The following is a 27,829-nucleotide window of genomic DNA, read 5'->3' as shown; positions in this document are numbered from 1 at the left end:
CATATACCATAGTTTACCCAACCATTCTCCAATTGATGGACATCCATTCATCTTCCAGCTTCTAGCCACTATGAAAAGGGCTGCCACAAACATTTTGGCACATACAGGTCCCTTTCCCTTCTTTAGTATTTCCTTGGGGTATAAGCCTAGTAGTAGTATGGCTGGGTCAAAGGGTATGCACATTTTGATAACTTTTTGGGCATAATTCCAAATTGCTCTCCAGAATGGCTAGATTCTTTCACAACTCCACCAACAATGCATCAGTGTCCCAGTTTTCCCACAGCCCCTCCAACATTCATCATTATTTGTTCCTGTCATCTTAGCCAATCTGACAGGTGTGTAATGATACCTCAGAGTTGTCTTAATTTGCATTTCTCTGATCAATAGTGATTTGGAACACTCTTTCATATGAGTGGAAATAGTTTTAATTTCATCATCTGAAAATTGTCTGTTCATATCCTTTGACCATTTATAAATACGTTTTTATATAAAATTTTAGTTGAAATACATTTGTTTACATGGCTAAAAAAGGCTAAATACACACATTTTATGTCACTGATTGCATGAATACATAATATGCAGTTGGGAGAACAGAATGAATTAAACTTCTTTAAAGCAAGAACTTTTTCATAATCCATTTTATTAGTGTAGGGCTTTCTTCTGTCTCTTCATTGCTATAAGTAGTTATTAAATGGGTTATGTCCTAACAAATCAACTATTTTAGTTTCCTTAACTTTAAAAAGTATAAATCCAAGTGATTTTATCTTTGATTCATGTCATGCTTTATGAAGGGGGTAAACTGAGTAAAGGCATGACTTGAGACTTTGCGATAACAAGTTGAGCTACAGCTAAAAGCTACAGGTGTTTGATTATTTTAGCTAAACTTATATTCCCCTCCTATCTCCCCCGCCCCCATCTTTTCATTAGCATTTATGTACCTAATGGCTTAGAATCAGCCTCAGTCCAGATAAGCAAAAGTGTTTGGTCTTTACTCTTGGTCTTTAGGGGTAGAAGTGATGGGGATGGACAGTACTCCCTTCTCTTCATCCACCGCCAAAGTGACTCTGGCTTGTTTTACTCCACCCCCTAGTCCCTCCTACAATTATCTGTATACACCAAAAGATTGGGCCAGCACAGAATAGTGGGAAGGGCCATTTTCCAAGTATATGCTAATAAATAGAGTATTGTCCAACGGATAATTAGCCTTAAGTGCTCAGTTGTTGGATTCCAGTGCACCTGCTCAGAGTTTCAGCCCTTAACAATTTCCTAGTTAACACGTAAGCCTGGACTCCCCTGGCCAATGGGAGAAAAGGTCAGAAGGGAAGGGGTGGGGGAGGGGGGACTTCTGATTAGCATCTTGTATTTTGCAGCTTGTGCTTTACACTCTCTCTGTTGGGACTTGCCCTTTCTCCTCAGATTCTGACGACTCCTTTTTTGTTTTTTACTATGAAAGCCTCTGATTTTAATTTCGACAAGGGTTGCTGGCCCTTGCTTATGAACAGATACTGGAATTCCGTTGGCTCCTCAAATGAAGATTATAGTTTCAACAAAATGCTTGGTGGCATAAAATCCCCTCGTTTTAATAAAACTCACTTAAATATACAGATTTTATTTCTAGATTGTTTACCTATCAAAAACTAATAGCAAACAACAAAACGTAATTTAAAATAAGAATTCATTGGTAATTTTGGGGATTGCCAGATTGATTAAGTCAGAAACAAGACTGCAGAAAACAGAGGCAATCAAGAGGAAGCAGACCCGCTGCTCAAGTTTAACCCTTAAAAGAACGAGGATCTTAAAAGTGCTTCCCTTGGCATTTTTTAGGGCTTTCCTTGGGGTGTTCAAAGTCAGGAACAAAGCAATATCCTAAGAAGACAGCCAGGTCTCAAATCACTAAGTGACGAAGGGACAACAGGAAGCTTCTTCCTTAGAGGTTCGTCCCGGCCCGTTATCAGATTCAACTACAGACTGTACCCCGGAAGAAAACATTTTTTTTCTGAAAGATCTCTCAAACCCAGTCACCATCCGGGTCCTGGCAGAGTGTCTCCCCTCTTCCCCCGTCCCTTCATCTCTATTCCCTCCAGGCGAAGCGAAATTAGTGGGGAAAAGACATCTTTCCAACATGGCGAGAAAAAGCCGGTGTCAGGGGCCGGACGAGGATCCTTCCACGGGCCGTAATCAAAAGGCTGGCTATCTAGCGCTGGGAAGATGCAGGCCCAGCTGATAAATTCTGTTAGAGAAGGTCAGGACGGGTAGTTCCTAGAGACAAGGCGAACTACGGCGATGCTTACTCTCACCCTCTAAGTGCGTCGTTTGACGAACTTCCGGCTCACTGTCGCAAAGCGCTGTAATGCGAAGTCCCGCCCTAAGCTCTTTGACTTTTTGTGGGCGGGGAGGGGGAAATATACATAGTGAACGTCAGGCCCAATGGCGAAGGAATGCTTTAACGATCAACCAATGAGGATGGGTCCTGGTCGGGGTCGGGACCCGGGTGCTCGCTAGGTGATGGGAAGGCGCTCGTCCGGAACTTCCGCCCACGTGGGGAGCGGCGGAGGTGTGGGGCTTTGCGACTGGAGTTATGGGGCCGGCATCCCGAGGAGCACCCCGACGTCGGGTTCCCAGGGACTCTGAGGTGAGGAAGGCAGGTCTCCTGCTCAGAAGAAGTCGTGGGTTTGAGAGGAGCCGTTGTCCGTTACTTCTGCGGAGGGTTGAGTTTCAGGGAGACAACTGGGGTTTTGCCCCCCGGCCCTCGAGACCTCCGCGTGCCTGTCGGCTAGTGTTCGCTGAGCTCCGAGCTTTTTGCCCGAGAGTCCCGGGGGAGCTGCAGGCCGTGCTGTGGTGCGGAGGTGACTCTCCCGCAGTCACTGAAAACAATTCCTCTCTGCGTCATCGGCGAGGCGGGGAGCGGGTGGGGGAGGTGCCTGACTGAGCGGCGCGGGGAGGCGCGGGTCTCTGGCCACTTGGGCTTTTCCTGATTGCGTTTTTCTTTTAAGCGTGTGGAGTTTTCAAAGATTTAGCGCATTTAGTTGTTGGGAGCAGTGAATTGTAGTCCTCGGAAGTGGGCAGATGACGTCCATATCATCATGTGGAAACCGATACCCTGAAACCTCGCGCTAAAAGGAGAACGCCTGAGCTACTTAACAGAACTGTGTGCGTGTGTTCTAGATGAGACGCGCTCTGTGGCCAGCACGATTAAGTGTGCGAGTCCTGAAGTCACGCTGTATAGTCAGCAAACGTTCGATTTGTACGCCTGCTTTTAGGTAGCCAGAAAAACTTCTGGCGCAGAAGAGGGTCACGAGGGGAAATGAAGCAGCCCGGACTAGAAGGGTAGCCAGTGGATGAGTTCTGAGCTGTTTGGGAGACCTGACTGAAGTAGAGTGATTAGTAGGCTCACTTCTTTCTATCGGGAGGTCTGCAGTGGAGAAACCCGGGGGTTTTTCTTAGCTCTGTGTTATTTTATCACTGCCTTGAATGAAGTCGTAAATGGCATATTTCTCAAAATCAACTAAGTAAACATTAAGTGGCTGCTTTTTGCTCTTATTGATTTGAAGCTAGGAGGGATAGTTTCACCTGGTGGTGTCGGAAAAAATCTGCCTAAGCTAGAACGTTGGGCCGTGTAAAATAAGTTAGAAAATGAAATCAATTAGGATACTAGGAAATCAACTAGACTAAAGTCTTATTGGGGGTCAGAAATCAACTTTATGGGAATAATATAGGGAAAGTAGATTTAAGACAACAGAAGTCCATAGTGGCATGCATTGTCTGAAAATCTGATCTTGGGTTATATTAAGAGATGCACATTATAAAGTGGGAGGTGGTGGTCTTGCTGGTGGATATCACTTAATTTTTTTTTCAATAGTATTTTATTTTTCCAAATTCATATAAAGATAGTTTTCAGCATTCATTCTTGTAAGATTCTATGTTCCAAATTTTTTCTCTTCCCTCCCCAGACAACAGGCAATCTGATATAGGTTATACACGTACAATCCTGTTAAACATATTTCTATGTTTGTCATGTAGTGCAAGAAAAAATCAGAACAAAAGGAAAAAAAAAACATAAGAAAGAAAAAACAAAAGGTGAAAATCGAATGCTTTAATCCACATTCAGTCTCCAAAGTTCTCCTTCTGGATGTGGATGGCATTTTTCATCTCAAGTCTGTTGGAATTGCCTTGAATCACTGCATTGCTGAGAAAAGTTAAGTCCATCACAGTTGATCATCATATAATCTTGTTGTCACCTGTATACAATGTTCTCGCTCAGCACATTTCGTGGAAGTCTTTCTAGATTTTTTTTAAAGTCAGCCTGCTGATCATTTCTTATAAAACAATGATATTCCATTATATTCATATACCATGACTTATTCAGCCATTCCCCAATTGATAGGCGGGAAGTGGTGAATTCTTCATTATTAGAGCAGAGGTAAAGTGACCATTCATCTGATATGTTGAAGAGAAGAGGCCTCATATATAGCCTCTGAGGTCTATTCTAATTGTAAAAACTTTTAGCTTGTCCAGTGCTTTCATTTTACAGATAAGGAAACACTTAGAAATATGAAATGACTTGCCAAAGGAATCACACAAAAGACAGCTAATTATCAGCAGATTCAGCAACAAGAACCTGGATCTCCTAACTCCCAGTATCTATTGTGAACTGGGTCCTTGCTATTTATGCCCTACTTATGAATTGTTGTTCAAAATCCCATGTTATTACATAGCTGAACATGGGTGAGTCCAAATTAAGAACTATTATCTGTAAGAGTTTGATTTGCATACTATTTTATATACCTGGAGTCACATAAAAATATTTTCAAACAAAAAGAGGTTGCAAGAGAATGTTTGTGGCAGCCTTCTTTGTGGTGGCCAAAAACTGGAAACTGAGTGGTTGCCCATCAATTGGAGAATGGCCGAATAAATTGTGGTATATGAATGTTATGGAATATTATTGTTCTGTAAGAAATGACCAGCAGGAGGAATACAGAGAGGCTTGGAGAGACTTACATCAACTGATGCTGAGTGAAATGAGCAGAGCCAGAAGATCATTATACACTTCAACAACAATACTGCATGAGGATCAGTTCTGATGGGCGTGGCCCTCTCCAACTATGAGATGAACCAAATCAATTTCAATAAAGCAGTAATGAACTGAACAACCTACACCCCGTGAAAGAACTCTGGGAGATAGATCACTATGAACTACTACATAGAATTCCCAATCCCTCTATTTTTGCCCACCTGCATTTTTTATTTACTTCACAGGCTAAATGTACACTGTTTCAAAGTCCAATTCTGTATGGACATGTATACATATATTGTATTTAATTTATACTCTAACATATTTAACATGTATTGGTCAACCTGCCATCTGGGGGAGGGGGGAGGGGAAAAGTTGAAACAAATGGTTTGGCAATTGTCAATGTTGTAAAATTACCTATGTATATATTTTGTAAATAAAAAGCTATAATTTAAAAAGGCGGGGGGGAGGTTGCAAGTATGAAAAGCTTAAGAAACCCTGGTCTGTACTACTTTTTGCCATGTCTTATCTGGTATTATTATCATTCAAGGTACATTTTGCATTCCATACCTAGACTATGAGTTGTCCTTCTTTCTTTATCTTCCTGACTTTTTAAGTGTATAATTGGACTTATAATGGGAACTGGTAAATATTGATTGGTTATAGGAAATAAGCCAGATCACTTTTGGTGTGATGGCAATATTTCTTTTTTTATTTTCAAAATACATGCAAGGATAGTTTTCAACATTCATTTTTGCAAAACGTTGTGTTCCAAATTTTTCTCCTTCCCTTCCTGCCATCCCCCTCTAGACAGCAAGTAATCCAATATAGATTAAACCTTTGCAGTTCTTCTAAACATATTTCCACATTTATCATGCTGCACAAGAAAGATCAGCTCAAAAAGGAGAAAAAAAGGATTTAAAAAAAAAAAAACAACAACAAAAGGTTATGATCCACATTCAGTCAGTGGGTTCTTAAAGGAGATGGAACTTTGAACGGGTAAAAGGGAAAATGTGATGTGCAAAAATGTTTATAGCAGGTCTTTTTGTGGTAGCAAAGAATTGGAAAAAGTGTGGATGACCATCATTTGGAGAAATGGCTGAGCAAGTTGTGGTATATGAAAATAATGGAATATTATTCTGTAAAAAATGATGAACAAGCTGATTTTAGAAAAGCCTGGAAAGATTTATATGAACTGATGTTGAGTGAAACAAGCAGAATCAGGAATACATTGTACACAATAACAGCAAAAATGTGAGTCTTGAAAGACTTGGTTCTTTTCTTAATGGGTTAGTGATCTAAAGGAATCCCAATAGACTTTGAACAGAAAATGCATGTACAACCAGAGAAAGAACTAAGAGACAATGTAAATCAGCACATGCTATACTGCTTTTTTTCTGTGTGGGTTTTTTTCCCCCCCATGGTTTTTATCTTTTGCTCTGATTTTTCTCTTCCAGCATGATTTGTAATCTGTGTAAACACTATGTGCATAGCAGGACAACTTTTATGAAACTTGCCTCTAGTACATACTTTCCTTCAGAAGTAAAAAGCTCTTCTGTAGCCTGTTCTTTCCTATCCAGGAAGAAAGTTAATAAGCTCATCTGCTTTACAGTTTTAAGATCTGAATAAGTGTCTTTCCCATAGGAATCTGCAGTTTAAAAGAGAAGCCCAGAGAGCTGAAAGAAGGAAATGCTATTTCTGAACTTTCAGATACTAGGATAGGTAGTTTTGGGTAGGAATCTTGGAGATGGAGGAAGAGCAAATCATACCATGTTAAATTAATTTGTCCAGTCCAATATGATACAGTAAATCAGCAGAGCTTCAAAAGATCTAAAAGTAGGGAGCAAGTATGAGATCACTTCCATCTCTCTGGTCACAGGTAATAGAACCTGTTGTGGAAGACATGGAGTCACAGGAAAACAAGGATACTCCTTCCTCTAAGAAGCGTCGTACAGGTTCTCAGGATGGGGGACTCTTGCCATCTGTGGAGTTGAGCCAAGCCCAGCTGTACAAGGAACCCACAAATGAAGAATTAAGCCAGATGAAAGAGACGGAAAACCTCTTCCATTCCAACCTCCTCCGGATGCAGGTTAGGACCCTGGGGAGGGGAAGGAAGAATGGGAGAGGAACCCCGTGGTAGAAATGGAAGGGAGTGATAGAAAAAGTCATTGGGTTCTGCAGGTTTTGAGAGGAAAAGATTGTCTAGCCCTCTCTAAAATCAAGTATGATCTCTTAGTGCTGATTCCTCAGAGGTAATGCTTCATTTTCCCACTTGCAAGCTAGAAAGTAGAATGGTTTGAGAGAAAGAACACTCAGTTGGGAGTCATGAGCCTTGGGTTCTAGTTCTGGCTCAACCACTAATAGTGTGACTTTGAGCACATCATTTGGTTTTCTCTCCTGTAAAATGAAATTGCTATGTCCACTTCACAGGGATATTGTGATCAAATGAAACAAAAATGAAGTCTTAGAATTGAAAAAAAAAGTCAGTAGATTAGCATTTGCAGACATTGTGTTTGTTAGGTGCTTGGAATACAGTATAGCAATCCTCCCCTCTGGGGGGAAAAAAAGAAAAGAGGAAGGGGGAACAATTTCCACCTTTGTGGAAGTATATCCTATTGAGATCTTCAAAAGTTCTTTGAAAATTGTAAAAATTTATAAGTACTTTTGGCAGCCAGGTAGCTAGCAATAGATAGAACACTGGGCCTGGGGGCAGGAAGCCTTGAGTTCTAATCCACCTTCAGCCCTTCTTGTGTGATCCTTGACAAATCAGTTAGCCTCTGTTTGTCTCAGCTTTCTTATTGTATAAAGTGAGTATCAAATGAAGCAATACTTGTAAAGCACTTAGTACAGGGCCTTTCATATAGTCAATGATATATAAACACTCCCCTGATTTTCATTATAGAATGTTAGAGCTGACAAAGATCTTAGGAACCATTACCTCCTTCCTTGACAGAAGAAGAATCTAGGATTACAAGAGGTGAAGAAACCTACCAATTAATGGCAGGAATGAGAAATCAACCCCCAACCTTTCTCCTAGGCCAGTGTTCTTGCCATTAAACTAGTAGAGACACATATTACCACCCTCTCAATCATATACTTTATAAAGAGAGACCAGAGTTGACATTGGGAATATTCCTCATTCCTACGGGTACCTCACCATAGTAATTCTGTGGTATATATGTGCTTTCCTGTTCAAAAAGACAGGGTTGCAGAAAAATTCCCTCCTCACTCCTAGACCTGAGGGATGTTTGTTCTCCCCAATGGGTGAATGAAATTCTGAAGTAGGGGGAGCTCTATGTTGGGACAAACATAAGAGGAGATGGGACCAGAATGGAGGAGGTAAAAATTGGCCATTCACTTTCCCTTCAAGATCAGGATCTGAGGCTAGTTGAACATGGGATGGACAATACTGTTCTCATTTCTAATGGCCTGATTGTGATCACTTAAGCTCTGGTTTTGATGTATGAGGGGAGCTTTGAAGACCTTCCTAGATATTCCAATCCTTCTAGATGGAGGAGCTGTTGAAAGAGGTGAGGCTGAAGGAGAAGAAGCAACAACGGATTGATGCCTTCTTGCATAAAATTAAGCAACGACTTCTTACTGTCCCTTCGACCAAGGTTACTGAGGTGAGTTTGGGCCAGTATGAAAACAGTAGTTTGATGAGATTATCTAGGATTGGATGTGGGAGTTGGAGGACTCCAAGTACGGGCACAAGAAGAGAGGCCTTTAGGGATGGAATTGTGACTAGAATATCTCCATAGTCCTAACACTATAGTCACTACTGTCTGGAGGACAGGGAGCACGGTGACCAGGTGTCCTTGCCCTTCCTAGAAACTCAGCTCAGAAGGTTGAGGGAATAGAGATATTTGCATTCTTGAACCAGGGACTAGAGGAAATTAAATGGTAGCATACAGGCTTTCCATACCTGAGGGCTAAGTATAATCTATCTTGGCCTATGCTCCCTTCTTTAATTGGGATCGGTTTTCTGCCTTTCAAATAATTATTATTTTATTTTTTGTTTGTTTCTTTGTGGGCTCACTCAACCTTTCTCCCTTCTCAGATGACAGATCAATCGTGGCTGCCCAAAGATGTCAGAGTACCCTTCATCCAGAAGCCTTATGCTGTGAAAGGTCGCTTCCAGTTCTTGCCTCCCACTCAGGTTACTGTGGTGGGTAGCTACCTGCTGGGAACTTGTGTCCGACCAGATGTCAATATTGATGTAGTGTTGACTATGCCAAAGGTAAGGCTTATTCTAGAAAAGGAATGATGGGGAAGGCTTTGGGAAACACCAGGATTACAGACAAGACTCTTGGATGCTTCTGATTCCCTCTTTAGCTATTCAGGCCAGGTATTCCCTGCAGAATGGCAGACATGAACTTGGGCCAGCCATTGGAGAAGCAGTTGGGGGGAGAAGTGGAGGAAGAAAGGGTCATGTTTTAGCCACACCCATATCGTGGAAGGGAGTTCAGGCTGGGCATCGAGATCTGTATTCTGTTCTAGGCTCAGCTTTTGCCTGCTGCTTCATGGATGAGCCAGTCATTTCATTCTAGCCCTTTGTTTTCTCATCTCTAGAATAGATATACTAGTCTACCTTTGTCTACTACACAGTTTGTTGAGGGTCATTTTGAGGCAGCCAATATGTGTGAAAAAGATTAGAGAACAGTGGTATTTACTCTATAAATGTGAGGTTAAGACACCAAGCATATATTAAGTGCCTGTTGTGTGCTGAGCTCTTAAGACAGAGTCAAAGGAAATTAAAAAAAAAAAAAAAATCCCTGCCCTCAAAGTGATTACAGTTTAATGGAGGAAGCAACAGATAAACAGCTATAGATAGTCATTCAAGGGCATTCAGGAGTCCTGGCCCTTCTCAGGTTACAGGTGCTTCTTAGCTGTGGGACCATCACAAGTCACCAACTTTAATGGCAACATCTGTCTCACAAGGTGGTTGTGAGGATCCAGTGAGGTAATATTTGTAAAACACTTGTCAGAACACCTGCAGTACTGTAAATGCTAGCTGTTATCATCATTACTATTTACTTATTAAGAATGATACCTAATTTAAAAAAAAAAAAAAAAAAAAAAAAAAGATTGATACCAGATAAAGTAAAGGCAATCTCTGAGGGAAAACACTAAGATTAAAGAGAACTGGGAAAGGTGATCATTATCATTAACAGATCTTGCCTCCCCCTTAAAACCTATATTCAAAACATTGAAATCACCATTAAAAGTTATTCACTTCAGTCTGATGAATGAGAGCAGGCTTAGAATTAGGAGACTGCAGTTCCAGTCTAGATTCTACCACAAACTCATCTTGTCATCTTGGGCACATCACAAGTCCTCCCTGATCTTATGGGGTTGGGGGGCATGAAATTCTCTCCTTAGCCTGGTTAGCAAACCCAAGTGGTCGTGCCAACCAATGAATGACGAGACCTAGGACTTAAGGTTCCTGATCCCTCACTGGTCCCTTCCCCACCACACACTACTATGGCCCTGCCACCTGGTATTGTTTTGCCTTCTCCTTCCCTGTCCACAGGAGATCCTACAGGATAAGGATGGGCTAAATCAGCGCTACCTAAGAAAGCGTGCCCTCTACATAGCTCATCTGGGCCACCACTTGTCCCGGGACCCGCTCTTTGGCAGTGTCCGTTTCTCCTACACGAATGGTTGTCACCTGAAGCCCCTGCTGCTTCTCCGTCCCGCAGGTGTGTGCACAAGCAGAAGGGTGGGACCCTCCCTGCAGAGCACACAGGACCTCCTGTCCTCTGTCCTCTCCTATTGTTGGCCCCAACCCCCTAGGGAAGCTCTAGGCCAAGAGGAGACCCAGGATCTCAATGTCTCGCACTCTCCTCAGGAAAGGATGAGCGGCTGGTCACTGTGCGCCTGCATCCCTGTCCACCCCCTGGGTTCTTCCGTCTGTGCCGCCTGCTGCCCTCCAAGAACAATGTCCGTACCACCTGGTTCTGGGACAAGACGATTCCAGAGGAGGGTAAGAGTGAAAGCTGGGGAGACTTGGGAAGAGAGGGAGATTGGAGGTAAAGGATGTTGACTGGAGTTGGGATTGGGCAGAGTTTTGGGGGGAAAGGAGGAAGAAGATATAGGGAAATGAAGGAGTGATTTACTAATCTCCCACTAATTCATCCCCCTCCCCCAGGTGTCCTGGATACTCCTACCCCTCACTATAATACTTTACTCCTCTGTGATGAAGTTATGGAATCTCACCTTCACCTGCTGTCAGCCATGCTTGCTTCCTCCCCTGGCCTTCGGGATGGCATTATTTTGCTTAAAGTCTGGCTGCGACAGCGGGATCTGGACAAGGTTTGCCTGGGAATAGGGGTGCCCCATTTTGCCCTGGAGTCCATTTGACACATTACTCTCCATCTCTTTCTCTGGGAAAAATGGCAGGATCCCCTGGTATCATAGCCTTATGTGCATACACAGGGCCCAGTTTTGGTCCTGGAAGAGACAATGTTGAATCTGGATTGTCCCGAGTAGTACCGAGATGGTGGTACCATGAGAGGGCTATTTCTGTCTCCTCCTGGCTGGATCATCAGTCTCTTGGGCTGAGTTGAAGAGGCTTTCTTTCAAGTCTAATCTTTCCTTCTCAATTTTTCCCTAGGGTGTAGGAGGCTTCAGTGGCTTCATTGTTTCCATGTTGGTGGCCTTCTTAGTGTCTTCTCGAAAAATCAGCAAGTCTATGAGTGGCTATCAAGTGCTGAGGAATGCATTGCAATTTCTAGGTGAGGTAGAAATTTGGAAGAGGGTGGACGAAGAAGCTGGATCTTAGGGTATGGGGAAGATTTCCCCCACCTATCCTGTCTGTGTAGTGTTACGTTGGATTATTAGTCATCAGTCCTGTTTTATAAACAAGTAGAATGAAACCTAGAGAGGAATTGACTTCACAAGTTCCAAGATGGGAAAAGACATGACCAGATACCAATCTGTCTAAAAGAAAATCTGGGAATTTTTGATAGGTGACAAGCTCAGTATGAGTCAGCAGTGTGATATGGCATCCAGCAAAAGTTAAATTCAATCTTAGGCTGCATTTGGAAGGCAGAGAGAACTTCCAGGAATGAGGAGGTGAGAGTTTCTCTGTTCTGCCCTGGTGAAGTCATACTTGGCAAATTTTGTGTAGTTCTAGATACCATGGCATGGATAGCTTCCCAGGGAAGACAGCTAGAGTAGTAAAGGGCCTTGAGTCATTGCCATGTGAGAGTTGATTGAAGAAGCAGTAGATGGTGAGCTGGGAAAAGAAGGAAGATATAAATACTATCTTTGAAAACTAAAAAATCCATTGTATAGAAGGAAAATTAGAACAAGTTCTGTTTGTTTCCAGAGAGCAAAGCTAGGAGAACCAGTAGATAGTGCAAAAGGCAAATCTAGGCTTTGTGTGAGGAAAAATTTACTAACAATTAGACTTATGTAAAAATAGTTCAGTCTGTTTCTGGAAGTAATGGGTTTCCCTTGGCTCGTCTCTGCAAGCAAGATTAGATGGCCACCTGTGTGCTGTGCCATTTTAGGGATTCTTGGGAGAAGGTTTGGACTAGATGGTGATTCAGCAGGGGAGCGGAGGAGGTGTGAGAGGAGGTGGGGGACTAGGAGCGCCGGGTTAGGAGGGATGGAGTGGATGCCCTCCCACCTCACTGCTCCAGGGCTGACCTGTTACCCATCTTCTTCCATCACTCCCAACTCCAGCTGCCACGGATCTGACAGTCAATGGCATCAGCTTGTGTCGTAGTTTGGATCCATCCCTGGTTAGTGGGAAGTCTGTTGGGAGGGGAGGGATTATGTGGAGGATGGGGATAAGAGGAAACAGCTGGGGTACGAAGGGTCATGGGAGCTTCCTTCATGGTGGGAAGGTCTGGAGGAGAGGATGGTGAAGCTGATGGCCTCTGGCTCAATCACCCTCCTTTTGTCCTTAACCTCTTTGCTTTCCTTCACATTAGCCAGCTGTGGCTGACTTCCATCAGGCCTTCTCTGTGGTCTTCGTGGATCCATCAGGCTACCTTAATCTATGTGCTGATGTCACAGTTCCCACCTATCAGCAGGTATCTGGATCTCTTTGCAACCTTTGTTGAGGACACTAGTGGAAACAAGTAGCAGGATAGAATATCAAAGCTTCCCCAGGATTGCCAGGGCTGAGTTCTATGTCCCTGCGTGTCCTTCCAGGGGCAGATTTACATAAATACTTAGATGTCAAAAGAGCTGGGCTCTAGCCCATGGGCTGCTCCTTGGGGAAGCTTGTGCTTCTGTTTATAATTCTAAGCTTCCCCCATCTATCTTTTTTCCTCAGGTGCAACATGAAGCCCAGCTATCTATGGCTATGCTGGATGATAAGACTGTAGATGGGTTCCAGATGCTGCTTATGACACCCAAACCAGTGATCCGGACCTTTGACCATGTTCTCCAGTGAGATGGCGTGTGGGGGGGGGAGGTGGGAAAGGAAGGGGGAGTTCAGGTGGGCTTCCTAGAGGGGACTAGCAGGGATACTTAATGTTCACCTTGGGGTCATATTTTTCTATGTTCTTTCTCTTCTCTTTCCTAATCCTTCTCTCCTCAGTATACACCCCCTAAACTGTTTGTATGCTGCCTGCCGGAGGCTAAAGATGTGGTCAGAACTGCTGGACCATGGAGGAGACTATGTGGCTGCCATACTTCCCACCTTGACTACCCTTCTGGAACGGGGCCTGGGCTCCCGTTTGAGCCTGTTGACCCATTCTCGGGCCCCTGTGCCTGAGGTAAGCATTGTAATGGGCTAGGGAGGCTTCCCAGGAACCTTTGAAGAAGACAGTTGGATGATGTTGGGTAAAGTGTTGGAAAAGCAGCATACCAGGTCTGACTCCTACAGTTCCAGATCATGTATTTCTCCTTTTTCCTCCCATCCCTCACTACAGTGGGAGATCAACCAGAACCCTCCAAAGCACAAGGATTGGGGAGGCTTGACGTTGGGATTGTTACTCCGGCCTGAGGGACTAGTCAGTGTCCTAGAGATGGGACCTGAAGCTGATCATCCAGAGGTGAGGAGCCCAGAGCCCTGAGTAAATCTGAGGGACAAGGCTGAGTGGGCACAGGGAGATATAGATCTTACCCCGAGAAGGCTAGTCTCATTAGGGAACCCATCTACTTTAGATAGTCAAGGAAACTGATTTTTTTAGACTATTTCAAAGAGAATAATGTACTGGTTGGTGGTGGTCACCCTGATCTCTCTTTTCTTGCTTCTGCCCCCTTCCTTATCCCAGGCTGCTGATTTCCGCCAGTTCTGGGGCCCACGATCTGAGCTGAGGCGTTTCCAGGATGGATCAATCCGGGAGGCTGTTCTTTGGAAGGCTGAATCTATGGCCGAGAAACGCCTCCTGCCCCACCAGGTGATCACTCACCTCCTGAAACTGTGAGTGTCCTTCATAGACTTCTGTTGCTTGAAAAGGGGTCTTAGATCAGCTAATCCAACCTAAGTGACTGGTTTAAGATCATACAGCTAACCAGAGACCAGGTCTCCTCACCCTCTCCACGGCTCTTTCCTTAAGCCCAGAATGCCATCCACTTCTAACTAGTACTCTTGTCCCCCACCAATCTCCCAGCTACCAGGAGGTTGGGGAGAGTCCCATGATACAGGTGCCTTTACTTGGTCTGACTTGAGAGTGAGGAAAGCTGTCCTTTTTTTCCTTTTCAGTCCATCTCCTGACCCTAGTCTTCCCTGACCAATAGAATTTAAGAGTTGGTAGGGTTCATTTGTCATTTTCTTCCTTCTGTCATATACAGACATCTAACTTGCCCTTCCTAGCTCACTGTATTCAAGGAACTTGGCTTAATTGCAAGGCTCCGGATACATCACAGGACCCCAAGGTCTCAGAGTTTCAGGGCCCTTAGCAGTCACCAACTCCACTCCTCCCTCAAGATGGCGTTACGGGTCTTGTGTGCCTTGTTTCAGTTCCCTGACTGTTTAAGTATCTTGTAGGTGCTGCGCCTCCCCTAAGTCTTCTCTCCTCCTAGAATTCTTTAATCTTGGTGTTTTTGGACTTTGAGGCATCTCTTCCTCTCCTCTCAATGGACATATTAGAACAGCTGCAGGAGGTTTATCTACAGGCCCATCTCTGAGGGTTTATTGTTGGCATCTTGTCAAGCACCATCCACATAACTGTGAACCCACTGTGGCAATGCAAGGTGTCCCCCAAACCATAATGTAGTTTAAATGATAAATAATTTCAACTCTAACAACTTCACAAAGACATTGAGGGCACTGTGTGTAATAAGAAATGGAGCATAGAGTAGTGGTTAGAGATCTGACAAAAGGGGAAGCTGGCTTCAAGCTTGGCCTCTGACATCCTGACTGGGTGAACTTGGGGCATTTGCGAGCCATGGCTCTTCTTGAAGATTCCTGGATACAGACCACTGGTGAACTACTTTGAGGGGGGAGGCACCTCACAGGGAGGTCTGTTTCTTAACAAAATGACTGGTCTGGACAAAAAACTACAATGTAATGTAGCCTAAGATTCAATTTGCTTTTTTAAAGTAGTTGTCTAGCACTTTTAGCAGTTTTCTTTTTTTCCTTCCCAGCCATGTAGGTGTACCTGAGTCCTATGTACATTATGTGGGGGGCTCCCTGGACCCTCTTATCAGAGTCCCCAAAGAGGTGAGGCCCCTGGGATCTGGGGTAGAAGGAATGGTTCGGGGGGAAGAGACCTGGGAGAAGTGTAGTCCCTAATGTGCCCTGTAGGTGGTGCAGTGACTTCACCAAAACTTTAGCTGGGGCCCCTGAACCTGCTGGAAGAATTAGAGAACTGCTGGAAAGGGGCAAGTGGAGAGGGAGAGGGATAAGGACGCCTCCAGGCCTGCCTGCACTCATCCCTGGGCTTTCAGGGAGCCCCCCATCAGAGAGGAGAAGATAGGGTGCTTCTGCTCTGAGCCTCTTCACTCAGTTCAGTTCCAAAAGTAAGAAGCCTGATTTGACCTCGTTTCCTGTGTTTCCTTGGCAGAATCACAGCACAGGTGAGGAGGCGCTGGCCATGGTTGTACGCTCCTATGACCACCTGAGCCGCCAGTTGTGGGGGCTCAAAGGGTTGCCTCTGACTGTCACCTCTGTTCAGGGAGCTCACCCTGCCTTGCGATATACCGACGTGAGTATTCTGAGATCTGGACTCCCCCTCCTCCTGTCAGTTCCCCTCTTCTTCCTTCCCCCAGTCCCTGCTGGCTGCCAGCCCTACCACAAAAATTCCCTTAAATAAATACATTCCAAACCTAGGTGTTCTCCCCTGTTCCTGTTTGGTTTGATTACACATTCCATGACCACCTGGAAAAACGGGACGCACTGCTTCCTCGGTCCAGCAAGCCCTGCCCCGCCTTTGTGGATCCCATAAATGGTGAGGGAACTGGGGGTATAGAGATGCAGAGTAAATGCAGATGATTTAGGCTGGGGAGGGGAGAAGGTGAAATGGGTGAAATGAAGACTCTGGGGATCTGAGCAGAGAACTAACAACCCCTTTCTTTTCCTCCTCTCTGAAGTGGTGTGTCATCTAGAGGGTAGTGGGCAATGGCCCCAGGATGCAGATGCTATCCAGCGAGTTAGAGCTGCCTTCCAGTTGCGCCTGGCAGAGGTGTTGAGTCAAGAGCATGGACTCCAGTGTTCAGCCAAGGCTTCCCACACTGATGTTTACAAGGTATTGATGTGGCCAGAGCAGCTGTGAATGTTGGGAGAAAGTTCACTGGACTGGAAGTGGGGCTTCGAGTCCTGGTGCTGCTCTTGGTTGTGTGAACTTAGGATGAGTCATTGACTTTTCATCTGTAGACCAGAGACCTAACAAGACAGTTTGGCCCAGCTTTAAAATTTGGTCCTATGCCAGAGGGGGACAAATATCCACTCCATTTCCCCAATTTCTTAGGACGGTTATGTTTTTCGAGTCCGAGTGGCATACCACCGGGAACCCCAAATCCTAAAGGAGTCCTGTACCCCAGAGGGAATGATCACACTGAGGGATACACCTGCCTCAATCCTTCTTGATCGGGACACGCGGCAGCTGCCCCAGCTCACTAGTGCCTTACATGGGTAAGGGAATTGAAGGGCTATGGTTGGGGTTTGGGTCATCTCCTTTCTCTCACTATCTAATCCCATCTTCCCTACTCTAGAGTTCCAAACTCTTTCCCCAATGCTTTTTTTTTACCCTTCTCTCTGTCTTTGGCAGAATCCCTGGATCAATGACTTTCATTCACACTCTCCTCCCCCTGGGTTGGGTAGCTGGATCCTATTCCTATTTCTCTTTTTTAGGCTAAATACAGATATCAGGTACTTAGTCCTACTTTCTCTGCTTTTCTCCCACTTCATCTTCATAGGCTCCAGCAACAGCATTCAGCTTTCTCTGGTGTGGCCCGTCTGGCAAAACGTTGGGTCCGGGCCCAGCTCCTCAGTGATGGATTGACAGAGGAGAGCCTAGACTTGATGGCTGCCTCCCTCTTCTTGCAACCTGCTCCTTTTACTCCACCCAGGTGAGCCACCTTCATTTCATCCCAACCTCTTTTGTCTCTTTTGGACTAGGAAAATCTTACCTGCCTTAACCCAAATCTATGCTCTTGTGACATCAGTGTATTCTCTACAAATGTGGAAGAAAAGTTAAGGGAGGACTAGATTCAGAGATTCTTCCCTGAGGAATCAGGACCCTTTGCCTTTGATTTGTGTGGTTATATGTTGGGAACGGGGGGGGGGGGGGGGGGGGGGGGGAATAAGAACTAGCTAGAGCTAGAGAAAATCTTGTCCACAGTTCTCTGCTCTTTCCCAGAATTCCTTTTTCCTCAGTTCCCCCCAGGTTGGCTTTCTCCGGTTCCTGTCCCTGCTGTCCACATTTGACTGGAAAAATAATCCCCTTATTGTCAACCTGAATGGCGAACTCACAGGTCAGTAAAGGGGAACTGTTCTAGTCTCATTTGTCAGAAGCTCCTGAGGAGAAGGGCTGAGGCTGTAACCCAAGGAATTGCAGTGAAAGGGGAAGCACTTTTCACTGGTGATCCTAGGAAGCAGTTGGGAAGGAGTTTTCTCCAGTCAAAGTATCAGTAAGCTTTTGCTTATCCTATTTGTTCTACTTTCTCTTCTTTCCTGCCCTTAAGAAGATGATGGTCCAAGTAGGAGTGAAAAGATGCATGAAATATTGAAATAAAAACAATGATAATAAAACTGTAATCTAAAAAGGGACTGGGTGACTCAGCTTCTTTAATTCTGGACTTATTAAAGAAAGGAAGTCCTCACTGGGCTGGAATAGTGAAGATTTGCTTCATGGGGAGGTAAAGTTTAAGTTTGTTCTTGAAGAAATGGAGAACAATTTCCAAAGGAAGAAAGGATTTTTGAGAAGAAAGTATAAATAGTCAGGTTGGGGCTAGATTGTAGGGGTCCTTGAATTTTAATTGAAGGAGTTTGTATTTTTCCCTGTAGTGTTGGAAGGGAAGGTGGTCATTGAAGGCCTTGGGACAAGATGGGGTAACCAGGATGGAAGTTGAATTTAAATGGGTGCTTGGGAACTGTAGCCCCCCTGTTATGGGAAGATAGGGGTGAGATGACCTTGACTGGGCATCATGCCCAGACTTGGGAGGTGAGAAGTATTCTGTTCAGTAACCAAAATACCCTGGACTGGGGAGGGGTTCCTAATCCCCATTGTTAGGTCTCAGAAGGAGAGGGATGGGGGGAGGCAGGCTTAGTGTCAGTTTCCTAATTCCCCAGGTGTGTGTGCACATGTGGGCGAATAAGGTTGCCTCTACCTGTACTGGCAGATATCACCTGGAATGGGTGGGGAATAGGAGATTGGTTAGCTCCAAGGGATCCTTAGGGCCCTTTCTTTGTATTGTTTAGGCCAGAGGCAGAAAAAAAATCAACCTGAGTGACTAAGACTAGTGATATATTGGATTCAGAGGAGGCAGGACTCCTGGGTCCTTGATTCTGCTGAGCTTCCAATCTAATTCTTTGTGTGTGTGTGTGTATGAGTATGAGAGAGAGTGCCCCCTGCACAGTTAGGATTGTGCTAAGGATATATATATATATTTATATATATATATATATATATATTTTTTTTTTTTTTTTTTTTTTTTTTAATGAAAATAAAATAAGATCAAGAAGAATCAGGTCATCCAGACAGCTCTGAAAGTTATGTTTTAAATTTTTTAAGTACTTAAAAATAAGGTGTAAATCAGAGATTCACAATTTCAAGTATACTCTTCTCTTTCACATTGTGGATGGTACTGCTTGTTTTATTTGGTTTCTAAGTTTAGATTTGTCTTGTGTATACATACATACAATAATGGTGGGGGTAACCAGACATCTGGATTGGGTAGTAGAGATTCTGATACCCAGGTCCTCTATCTCCAGCTGAGGATCAAGCAGAGATTCATAGCCATTTCCTAGAATCTCGAATCCGCCTTCCTGTCATGGTCATTGTCACACCCCAAGACCGAAACCACTCCTTGTGGACCAAGGACAAACCCTCAGCTCAGGTAAATAGCCCTCAATCCTATGATCACCATGTAGACCTGTACTTTTGGCCAGTTCACTATTCTCCAACATCAAACTGCTTCTCTGAGGAAGGGGAATTAGAGGAGGTGGATATCTGTTAGTTCTTGGGCTGTTTGGTGATAGGGAGTGGGGCTGGGGTATCATTGTGTCTGACATATCTTTCCTACAGATCCTGCATCACCTTGTGAATCTAGCAACTAAAGCTCTATCAGTCCTAGAGAACCAGTTGATGAATCCTTCTAAGTCTGGAGATATCAGGGTGAGATATTGGTGTGAGGTTTCTTTTTGTTTAAGGCATTGTAAAAAAATAATAATAATAATAAAAATCTGTCCCTCTCATACCACCCCCTATCTTCTCTCAAATTGAGTTTAAAAAACCCACATCTTTTGCTACATATATTTAGTGCAGCAATACAAATTCCCACATTAAACACATGCAAAAAAATATGTCTGTCTCTGCATCTTAAGACATCTTTCACCTTCATTCTTTTGGACTCGTATTTTATCATTATATTGATCAGAATTCCAAAGTTTTTCAAGGTTTTTCTCTATAACGTTATCACTGTCCAAATTGTTCTAGTTCTGTTATGTTCTCTGCACAGTTTTCCTCTGAAATTTTCCATTTCTTAGAGCACGATACATTTCATGGCATCCACACAGTTTATTTAGTTGTCCTCAGCAGGAGAATGCATTTCTAGTTTCTAACTTTTAACTACCATTAACAGAAGTACTGTTAATATATTTGTGTGTGTGTGTGTGTGTGTGTGTATATATATATATATATATATGCTTTTCCGCTGTCTTTATGCATAGATAATTTTCAACATTCACCTCTGTAAAACCTTGTGTTCCAAATTTTTTTCCCACCCTTCCCCCACCATCTCCTTAAAATGGCAAGTAATTTGATATATATTTAAAAAAAAAAAAATTCAACTATGTGCAGTTCTTCTATACATATTTCCACAATTATCTTGCTTCACAAGAAAAATCAGATCAAAAAGAAAAAAAATGAGAAAGAAAGAAAAATGCAAGCAAACAACAATTTAAAAAGGATAATGCTATGTTGTGATCCACACTCAGTCACTACAGTCCTCTCTCTGGATGCAGATGGCTCTCTCCATCACAAGTCTTTGATTTCTTTAGGGTAGGAATGGGCCTCATAGTGCTTTGGCTCTGTGGGTAACTTTGTGGGTGTAGTTTCTTCCAAAGTGCCCTGCAGAATGCTTGGATCAGTTCCCAGCTGCCCCAGTGGGTACTAGTGTTTCTCCACAGAGCCTGCCGACACTGATTGTGTGGCCTTTTGTCATTTGGGCCAGTCTGAAAGGTGTGAGATTCTGTAGAACTGGATGAAGGATGATAAAGATGAGCTATGAGGAGGCTGGATCCTAGGGCTTGGTTATTTAATCCAAATCTTGTATTTTATAGTAGAAGAAACTGTGACCCAGAGAACTTAAATGGTGACCTCAGAGTCCTAGTGTCCTGACTGATAGGCCAATGTTCTTTTGCCTCTACACAAAAATGTTGCTTTTCAAATGAACCTAGGTTATAATTCTGGCTTTGTTGCTAACTATGTGAACGAGGCCAATCTTTTGTTCTCTCTAGGCTTGTTTTCTTCATCAGTAAGGAAAGTGAAAGGGCTGGACTAGCCTGTCTTAACCATTTGACTTTATGTTCTAAGATAATATAATTCCTAAATCAGCCAGCTGTTAGGAGACCTTAGGAGAACCAGTTTATTTTTTGGGTCTCAGTTTCACCATTGGTCAAATGAGGATCATACTTGCTTTGCTTATTTTCTGTATGTAATGGTGTGTGTGTTGGCACCATCTTGAAATGGGGTGGAGAAGCAGAGGCATCTCTACTTATTCTTGCCCAAAACTTCCTTTAAGATGGTGTTCCGGCCAGCCCTGGATGTTTATGATGTGCTAATCCGCCTGAATCCCCGGCATATCCCCAGGCACCGAGAGGCTGTGGACCTACCTGCAGCTTCCTTCAGCAGGGGCCTCCTTCAGAGTGCTGACCCCTCGCCCCGGCTGCCAGTCCTCTGCTATGACCCTCCAAGCCTCTACCTTGATCAGCTCAGAGTAAGTTGTTCACCTCTTGCTCCTCCATCCCTCAACTTCTGTCCTTGCTCCTCTTCTACCCAGCCTTCTGAATCCCAATCGAGCAGCTAATTCCAAGGCTTCTCTCATTTTCTTAACAGCCTCATCATTCCTGCCATTCCCTTCTTTATTTATTTCTCCTCACTTCTCAGTACTTGCCTCTCCCTCATCTCTTGTTTTCCCCTTTCCTGCTTTTCTCCCCTCATCCTTTTATTCCATTTTCTCTATCTTTTCCCCTAATCACTCCCCCATGGAAGCCAGACTTATTATGCCATGGGGTTTAGACGGGCCAAGAGGTACTTCTGGCATGCTCAAAAAAGTTTGCAGGAAGAATTTGAGGTAGCAAACGGCTAAAGACCAAGGAGAAAAGTGGCAGGTGGGAGAGGGTGAGGTATTGTAGAATAGTGAGGTTCGGCAGTGGGGGTAACGGGTATGACTTTGCCTTCTCCTTCAGAGTTGGAAGGAAGTTCAGAGGTTTTCTATTCTAGCCCTCTCCCTATATCCTACACAGCCTGGACAAACAATTGTGTTCATTTGGATTTATTGTTACTTTTTTAATAGCTTTTATTTTCAAAATACATTGCAAAAATACCTTGCAAAATTTTGTGTTCCAAATTTTTCTCCTTCTCTTCTCCCACCCCCTCCTCTAGAGAGCAAGTAATCCATTATATTTTAAACAGTTCACTTCTTCTGTACATATTTTCACCTTTATCATGCTGCACAAGAATAATCAGATCAAAAAGGGAAATGAGGGAAAAAAAGCAAACAAACAACAAAAAAGGTAAAGAAACAAACAAAAATTGTTGTGATCCACATTCAGTCCCCACAGTCCTCTCCCTGCGTGCAGATGGCTCTCTCCATCACAAGTTTATAGGAATTGGCCTGAATCACCTCATTGTTTAATAAAGCCATCATCAGACTTGATCATCACAAAATCTTGTTGCCGTGTACAATGTTCTCCTGGTTCTACTCACTTAGCATCAGTTCATGTAAGTCTCTCCAGGCCTCTCTGAAATCATCCTGCTGATCCTTTCTTATAGAACAATAACATTCCATTACCCTAACATACCATAACTTATTTAGCCATTCTCCAACTGATGGACATCCACTCAGTTTCCATTTTCTTGCTACTGCAAAAAGGGCTGCGACAAACATTTTTGCACATGTGTGTCCCTTTCCCTCCTTTATGATCTCTTTGGGATACAGGCCCAGTAGAAACACTGCTGGATCAAAGGGTATGCACAGTGTGATAGCCCTTTGGGCATAGTTCCATACTACTCTCCATTATGGTTGAATCAGTTCACAACTCCACCAACAATGTATTAGTATCCCATTTTTTCCACATCCCTTCCAACATTATTCTCTTTTCCTGCCATCTTAACCAATCTAAGAGGTGTGTAGTAGTACCTCAGAGTTGTCTTAATTTGCAATTCTCTAATCAAAAGTGATTTACAGCATTTTTTATATGACTAGGAATGGCTTTAATTTCTTAATCTGCAAATTGTCTGTTCATATTTTTTGACCATTTATCAATTGGAGAATGGCTTGTATTTTAAATTTTAGTCATTTCTCTCTATATTAAATTTTAGAAATGAAGCCTTTATTAGAACTCTTGGATGAAAATTTTTCCTCAGTTTTCTGCTTCCCTTCTAATCATGTTTGCATTGGTTTTGTTTGTACAAAACCTTTTTAATTTAATATAATCAAAATTGGATTTATTAATTACTCGAGGGAGTCATCAGTCTCCTTATCCTGATCCTCAGACTATAACTTTGTCTCTATCATCCCCTTCAGCAAAAGGACTGTACGGGAGTCCTTGTGTGGTAGAAAGAACCCTATATTGGCAGTCAGGAAAGCTGGATTCAATCTCCAGCTCTACAAACTTCCTGTTACTGCCCTTCTCTTGACCTAGGCTTCCTCTTGAAATGAGGACACTGACCCCACCTTGGATGTTTACTTACTACCTGTGACATTTGAGCTAATTCTCTGTACCTCAGTTTTCTCACCTTTAAAATAAAGGCATGAGATGAGGTGCTTCATAAGTTTTCTCTAGTTCTAGATCTGGATGTCTGTCAGCCTCACTGGGAGGAGTTGGGGGAATAAAAGTGAGCTAGAATATGGTTGAAATAAAAGATTGTTGTTTTGATTTTTCATGACCCTTTTGGGATTTTCTGGGTAAATATACTGGAGTGATTTGCTGTTTCCTTCTCCAGCTCATTTTAGAGATGAGGAACTGAGGCAAACAGGCTTAAGTGATTTACCCAGGGTCACACAAACTTTTTAGTAAGTCTGAAATGACATTAAAACTCAGGTCTTCTTGACTCCAGACCTGGTACTCTATCTACTGTACCACCCAGAAATAAAAAGATAAGAGATCAGTTTTTAGGGGGTGAGGAGGGGTTAGAGATATTATGGTGGAGGGTATGCTGGGCTTGAAGTCGAGATTTCAGAGATGTTATCTGCTACCTGTTGTGTGATCTAGGGAAATCATCCAGCTTCTCTGCCTCAGGCAGCGCTAGGATTTCTCTCTTCAGTCTTTGAGAGATTTCTATCTGTGCAGAGAGTTAGTTCTTAAACCAATAGCTCCCCATGCTGCCAGAATCAGACCTTTTACTTATTCAAATATCTTGTGTCTCTAATGTATTTTGAACTGCATTGGGGGAGAGAGGTCCTGTATTAATGAAATCATAGCTTCTTTGCAATGCTCATACAAGGAAGTTATAAGAGTACTTCCTTAGTCTGAAATGTTTGGGGATGTGCTGATTATAAAGGGAGAGTTTAGTGAGGGAAAAGTCATTCCTAGTGCTCGTCACAGCCTGAGGGCTGGCGAGCAGTGTTGGGGAGGGCCTTGGGCCCTGCTTGTGATGCTGTCTGACATGCTGTCTTCTTTCCTGTTTCCCTAGAAGGCCTTTGGAGACTTGGCACTGTTTTTTTATGATCAGCATGGCGGGGAAGTGATTGGTGTCTTATGGAGGCCTGACAGCTTCCAGCCACAACCCTTCAAGGTGAGGTGGTGGGGTCAGTGTTGATGTGGATGAATCTGTAAGCATATTGTGCTGGGTGGAAGGAGTGGCCCTTGAAAGACAAGAGGAGCACTCTGCTCTCTGCCCTGGGATCATTTTCCATCATGGGTTGTTTCCTGGGCTTCTGCATTGGAGACTCTGTACTCTGCCCATCCCCATCTCCCAGATCTTCACAGAGGCTCGGTTTCTGCTTTTACTCTTTAATTCTGGGCCTACATTTGTTCTGTTCCTTTCCCTCCTGTCCCCTCCAGGCTACCAGTGTGCAGGGGAGGATGGTGGTGTCACAGAGGGGGGATCTGGTGACAGTGCCCAATGTGGAGGCCATTTTGGAAGATTTTGCCATCCTGGGCAAAGGTCTGGTACAAACTGTGGAGGCCCAGAGTGAGAAGTGGACAGTGTGATCCCAAACTCCAGCTGCATTACGCCGTACCTGGAAGGAAAGATGGAGGAAGTTGTCTCTGAAATTGTGACCACCATACTTTCATCCCCAGTAAAAGCTCCAGTTGTTCCTTGGCAGCCCTGGCCCCTGGCTCTGGGTTTGGCCTCCTGAAATCCAGGAGCAGCCCTCCTCAGATCCTGACACTCCAGAATATAGTCTGCAGAAGGAGCAAGAGCATCAGTTCTTACCTGAAATGAACTCCTTTTTTTCTTATTTTTTTAAAAAATATTTTCATAATTATTTCAATATTACTGGTTTCATTTAAAATTCTATGTATTCTGTGTTATGCATTTAAAAGCAGTCTACAAAGGGGTCTTGGACATACCAAAAAGGGTTTTATAGGCTTTGATGAGGCCTAAGCCTCAGTTAAGCTGTGACAGAAGGCCCTTGGAGATACCATATTTCTGGAGTCAGATGGTCTAGCACTCCCTGTGTTTCTTTTTTGCCAAGTGTCATAATCTCCCTGGGCCTTGGTCTCCTTTGACTGTAGTGATGATGTTGGACTAACTGTGCTCCAAGGTCCTCTCCAGCACTCAACCTCTCCTCATGATTTTTGTTTCCACTTTGGGTTCTCTTTCAGGGAATGAGGCCCTTTCCCTGAGTCATTTCCGCTAGAGGAGCTTGGCTTGGGGCAGGCAGGCCAGAGTCCTGTTGCTTAGATTTTGAGTGATGAGGCATGTTTTTCCTTCTATTGGTTATCATAGATCCTGGCCACTTGCCTTTTGTCCCTCCTGGACTTTGGAGACTTTACTCTTTTTGATCTAGCCTCCCAGAATACCCCAGCCTCAATGCTCATTAGAGCACTGGACCTTTCCCCAGGCCTGGGATTTATTCCCAGTCCTTCTGAGTTTTGAATCTTGGGATGTTCATATGAGCTAGCTAACTGCTAATGGTCCTGTATGACCCTGAGACAAAGGCCTGACTTCTCTGAGTCCTCAGTGTATGCCGAGTGGTCAGGATGGGAGCCCACGCTGATGGATTAAAGTGGGGAGGGTAGAGGGAGATAGATGACCCTCACCCTTTGGCCAACCCATTGAAACTTCGGGGGAGGGAGACTTGATAGCTTTCATTTTGGCAACTGCCCCCTCATCCCCTAGCTCCGGGGACCATGCCTTGTAACAAAGATTAAAAAAGGAAAAACAGCCGACATAAATGAGTCTGGATGTATATGTTTTGTGTCACACCTGTATTTCATCCCCACCCCCAAAGAAAGGAGATGGGGCACTTTCTTATCTTTTTTTATCAGGGCCAAGCTTGGTCTTAAGTTTTATCTTTTTTTCCTTGTTATTTATATTGGTGTTGCCTTTGTGTATGTTCATTCCCCAAATCAGTTGGCATCTAATTTTGTTTCCAACACTTTGCCATTACACAAAATGCTATTATTAATATTTGGAGTTCTATTTGCCTACTAATACTATCAAATCTAGGAGTGGAGGGCTAGTGTAGAAACCTGCTCATTCCCAAACCACAGTAACTTAAACAACAACTACGATTCTGGGCTCATGGGGTCAGAAGATTAAGGATTGTTTTGGAACTCCTGAATAAGTTTCCAAAGTGGCGCAGCTTCTGTCTGTGCTTTGGGTTTGGGATACCAAGTTAAGAAGAGACATGAGGTGATAAAGATTAGAGTAGACCTCCATGGCTGTTACTATGCCTTTGAGATGATTGATTCTTCCCTACCCCACAGATGGGTGTCTCCCCAGGTCACCTCCTTGGTAATTTTCACCAGCTTTCATCGGGCCCTCAGGGCTGTGTGTGTGTGTGTGTGTGTGTTTGGGAGGGGTTAGGGGGAAGGAAGAGAGGATAGAATAGCAGAATGGGTGGGATTAGTTACACTTGAGAACTTCCTTTTCCATGGGGCTACTAAGTGCAAGTTGTTGGGCCTTAGCCTGGAGTATTGAGCGAGACTATTGTTCCTGGGTTCTCCCTTCTCCCCACCCTCCCCAATGGCCCATATCTGTTCTGTGAGTCAGAACTTAATCTAGGCCTTGAGCAGTACCAGATAAGAGAAAGACAGACTTGGTATGAGGGTTTGCTGGGAGAGGGACACTTCCAGGAGGTGTCTTCAGTGGACAGGGAACCTATCCATCTCCCAGAGCAACTGAGAAAGATTCTGGAAGGAGACCCAGAAGTGGGCAGCCTTTTGGTCTGAGAACTGAGACATTTCTGTTCCTACCACATACTTTCCCGTCTCCATTTTCTGTGAGACAGGAATGATTCTTCCTACTTCACCCAGGCCCATAGCTACATGGAGAGCAGAATTGTGACAAGAACCCAGATTTCCTGACCACAATAACAGTACCTAACTCCCAGAATGGTGAGGATCAAATCAGATGTGATTTGTAAAGGATGTAGTATAATACCTATCATATAGTAGGTCCTTTCCTTTTTCTGGAACCAAGTTTCCTCATCAGCAAGAGGGTGAAGTTTGGATTAAATGGCCCTTGGAAGCCCTTATAGCTCTAGTTTTATGATTATATGACCCACCACTCCTGTTCAAGATTCAGCTCGAATTTCACCGCCTTTGTGAAGCTTTCCTGAACCACCCCAGCACACAGGGTAGTAGAGAGAGAGCGAGCTGGGCTTTGAGACAACTGACACACTTGACAGTGTGATCCTTGCCACATAACAAAGATTAGGAACTGCAGAGAAAGGTGCCAATTTGTGTCAGGAGGAAGAAGTTTCCTGATAGGACATTGCTTATGTAGATGCAGTCACAAAAGTCAAAAAAAAAAATTCCTGCCTTCTACTATGGTGGGAGAGCATAGTAGAAAG

At 43.8% G+C, this 27,829-nt stretch overlaps 1 protein-coding gene across 2 annotated transcripts; it reads left to right on the top strand.

Annotated features, from left to right (window-relative positions):
* The first annotated feature begins 2,477 nt into the window (after nt 1–2,477).
* NOL6 (nucleolar protein 6) lies at nt 2,478–26,201 on the top strand. Of its 2 annotated transcripts, none has more exons than XR_012484668.1 (26): nt 2,478–2,632; nt 6,891–7,100; nt 8,521–8,637; nt 9,072–9,251; nt 10,545–10,713; nt 10,863–10,997; nt 11,163–11,326; nt 11,628–11,748; nt 12,704–12,762; nt 12,955–13,056; nt 13,302–13,417; nt 13,569–13,746; nt 13,903–14,025; nt 14,248–14,396; nt 15,563–15,638; nt 15,982–16,122; nt 16,248–16,365; nt 16,508–16,662; nt 16,885–17,048; nt 17,333–17,485; nt 17,793–17,890; nt 19,350–19,474; nt 19,663–19,752; nt 21,380–21,574; nt 22,413–22,581; nt 24,496–24,596. XR_012484668.1 is itself a non-coding variant. In XM_074281635.1 (26 exons), exons 1-26 carry the CDS (start codon nt 2,579–2,581, stop codon nt 25,014–25,016), a joined length of 3,444 nt encoding a protein of 1,147 aa, XP_074137736.1. In that variant the 5' UTR covers nt 2,478–2,578; the 3' UTR covers nt 25,017–26,201. The 2 variants fall into 2 exon arrangements, 1 of the variants encoding a protein (XP_074137736.1); XM_074281635.1 differs by lacking the exon at nt 22,413–22,581 and adding an exon at nt 24,867–26,201 and having other exon boundaries at nt 24,496–24,597.
* The last annotated feature ends 1,628 nt before the right edge of the window (nt 26,202–27,829 follow it).

Source organism: Sminthopsis crassicaudata, chromosome 1 (assembly GCF_048593235.1).
Source record: "Sminthopsis crassicaudata isolate SCR6 chromosome 1, ASM4859323v1, whole genome shotgun sequence".
NCBI classification, from domain to species: domain Eukaryota; kingdom Metazoa; phylum Chordata; class Mammalia; order Dasyuromorphia; family Dasyuridae; genus Sminthopsis; species Sminthopsis crassicaudata.
The sequence above is the reverse complement of the archived record's forward strand: the minus strand, read 5'-3'. Positions and strand labels throughout refer to the sequence as shown.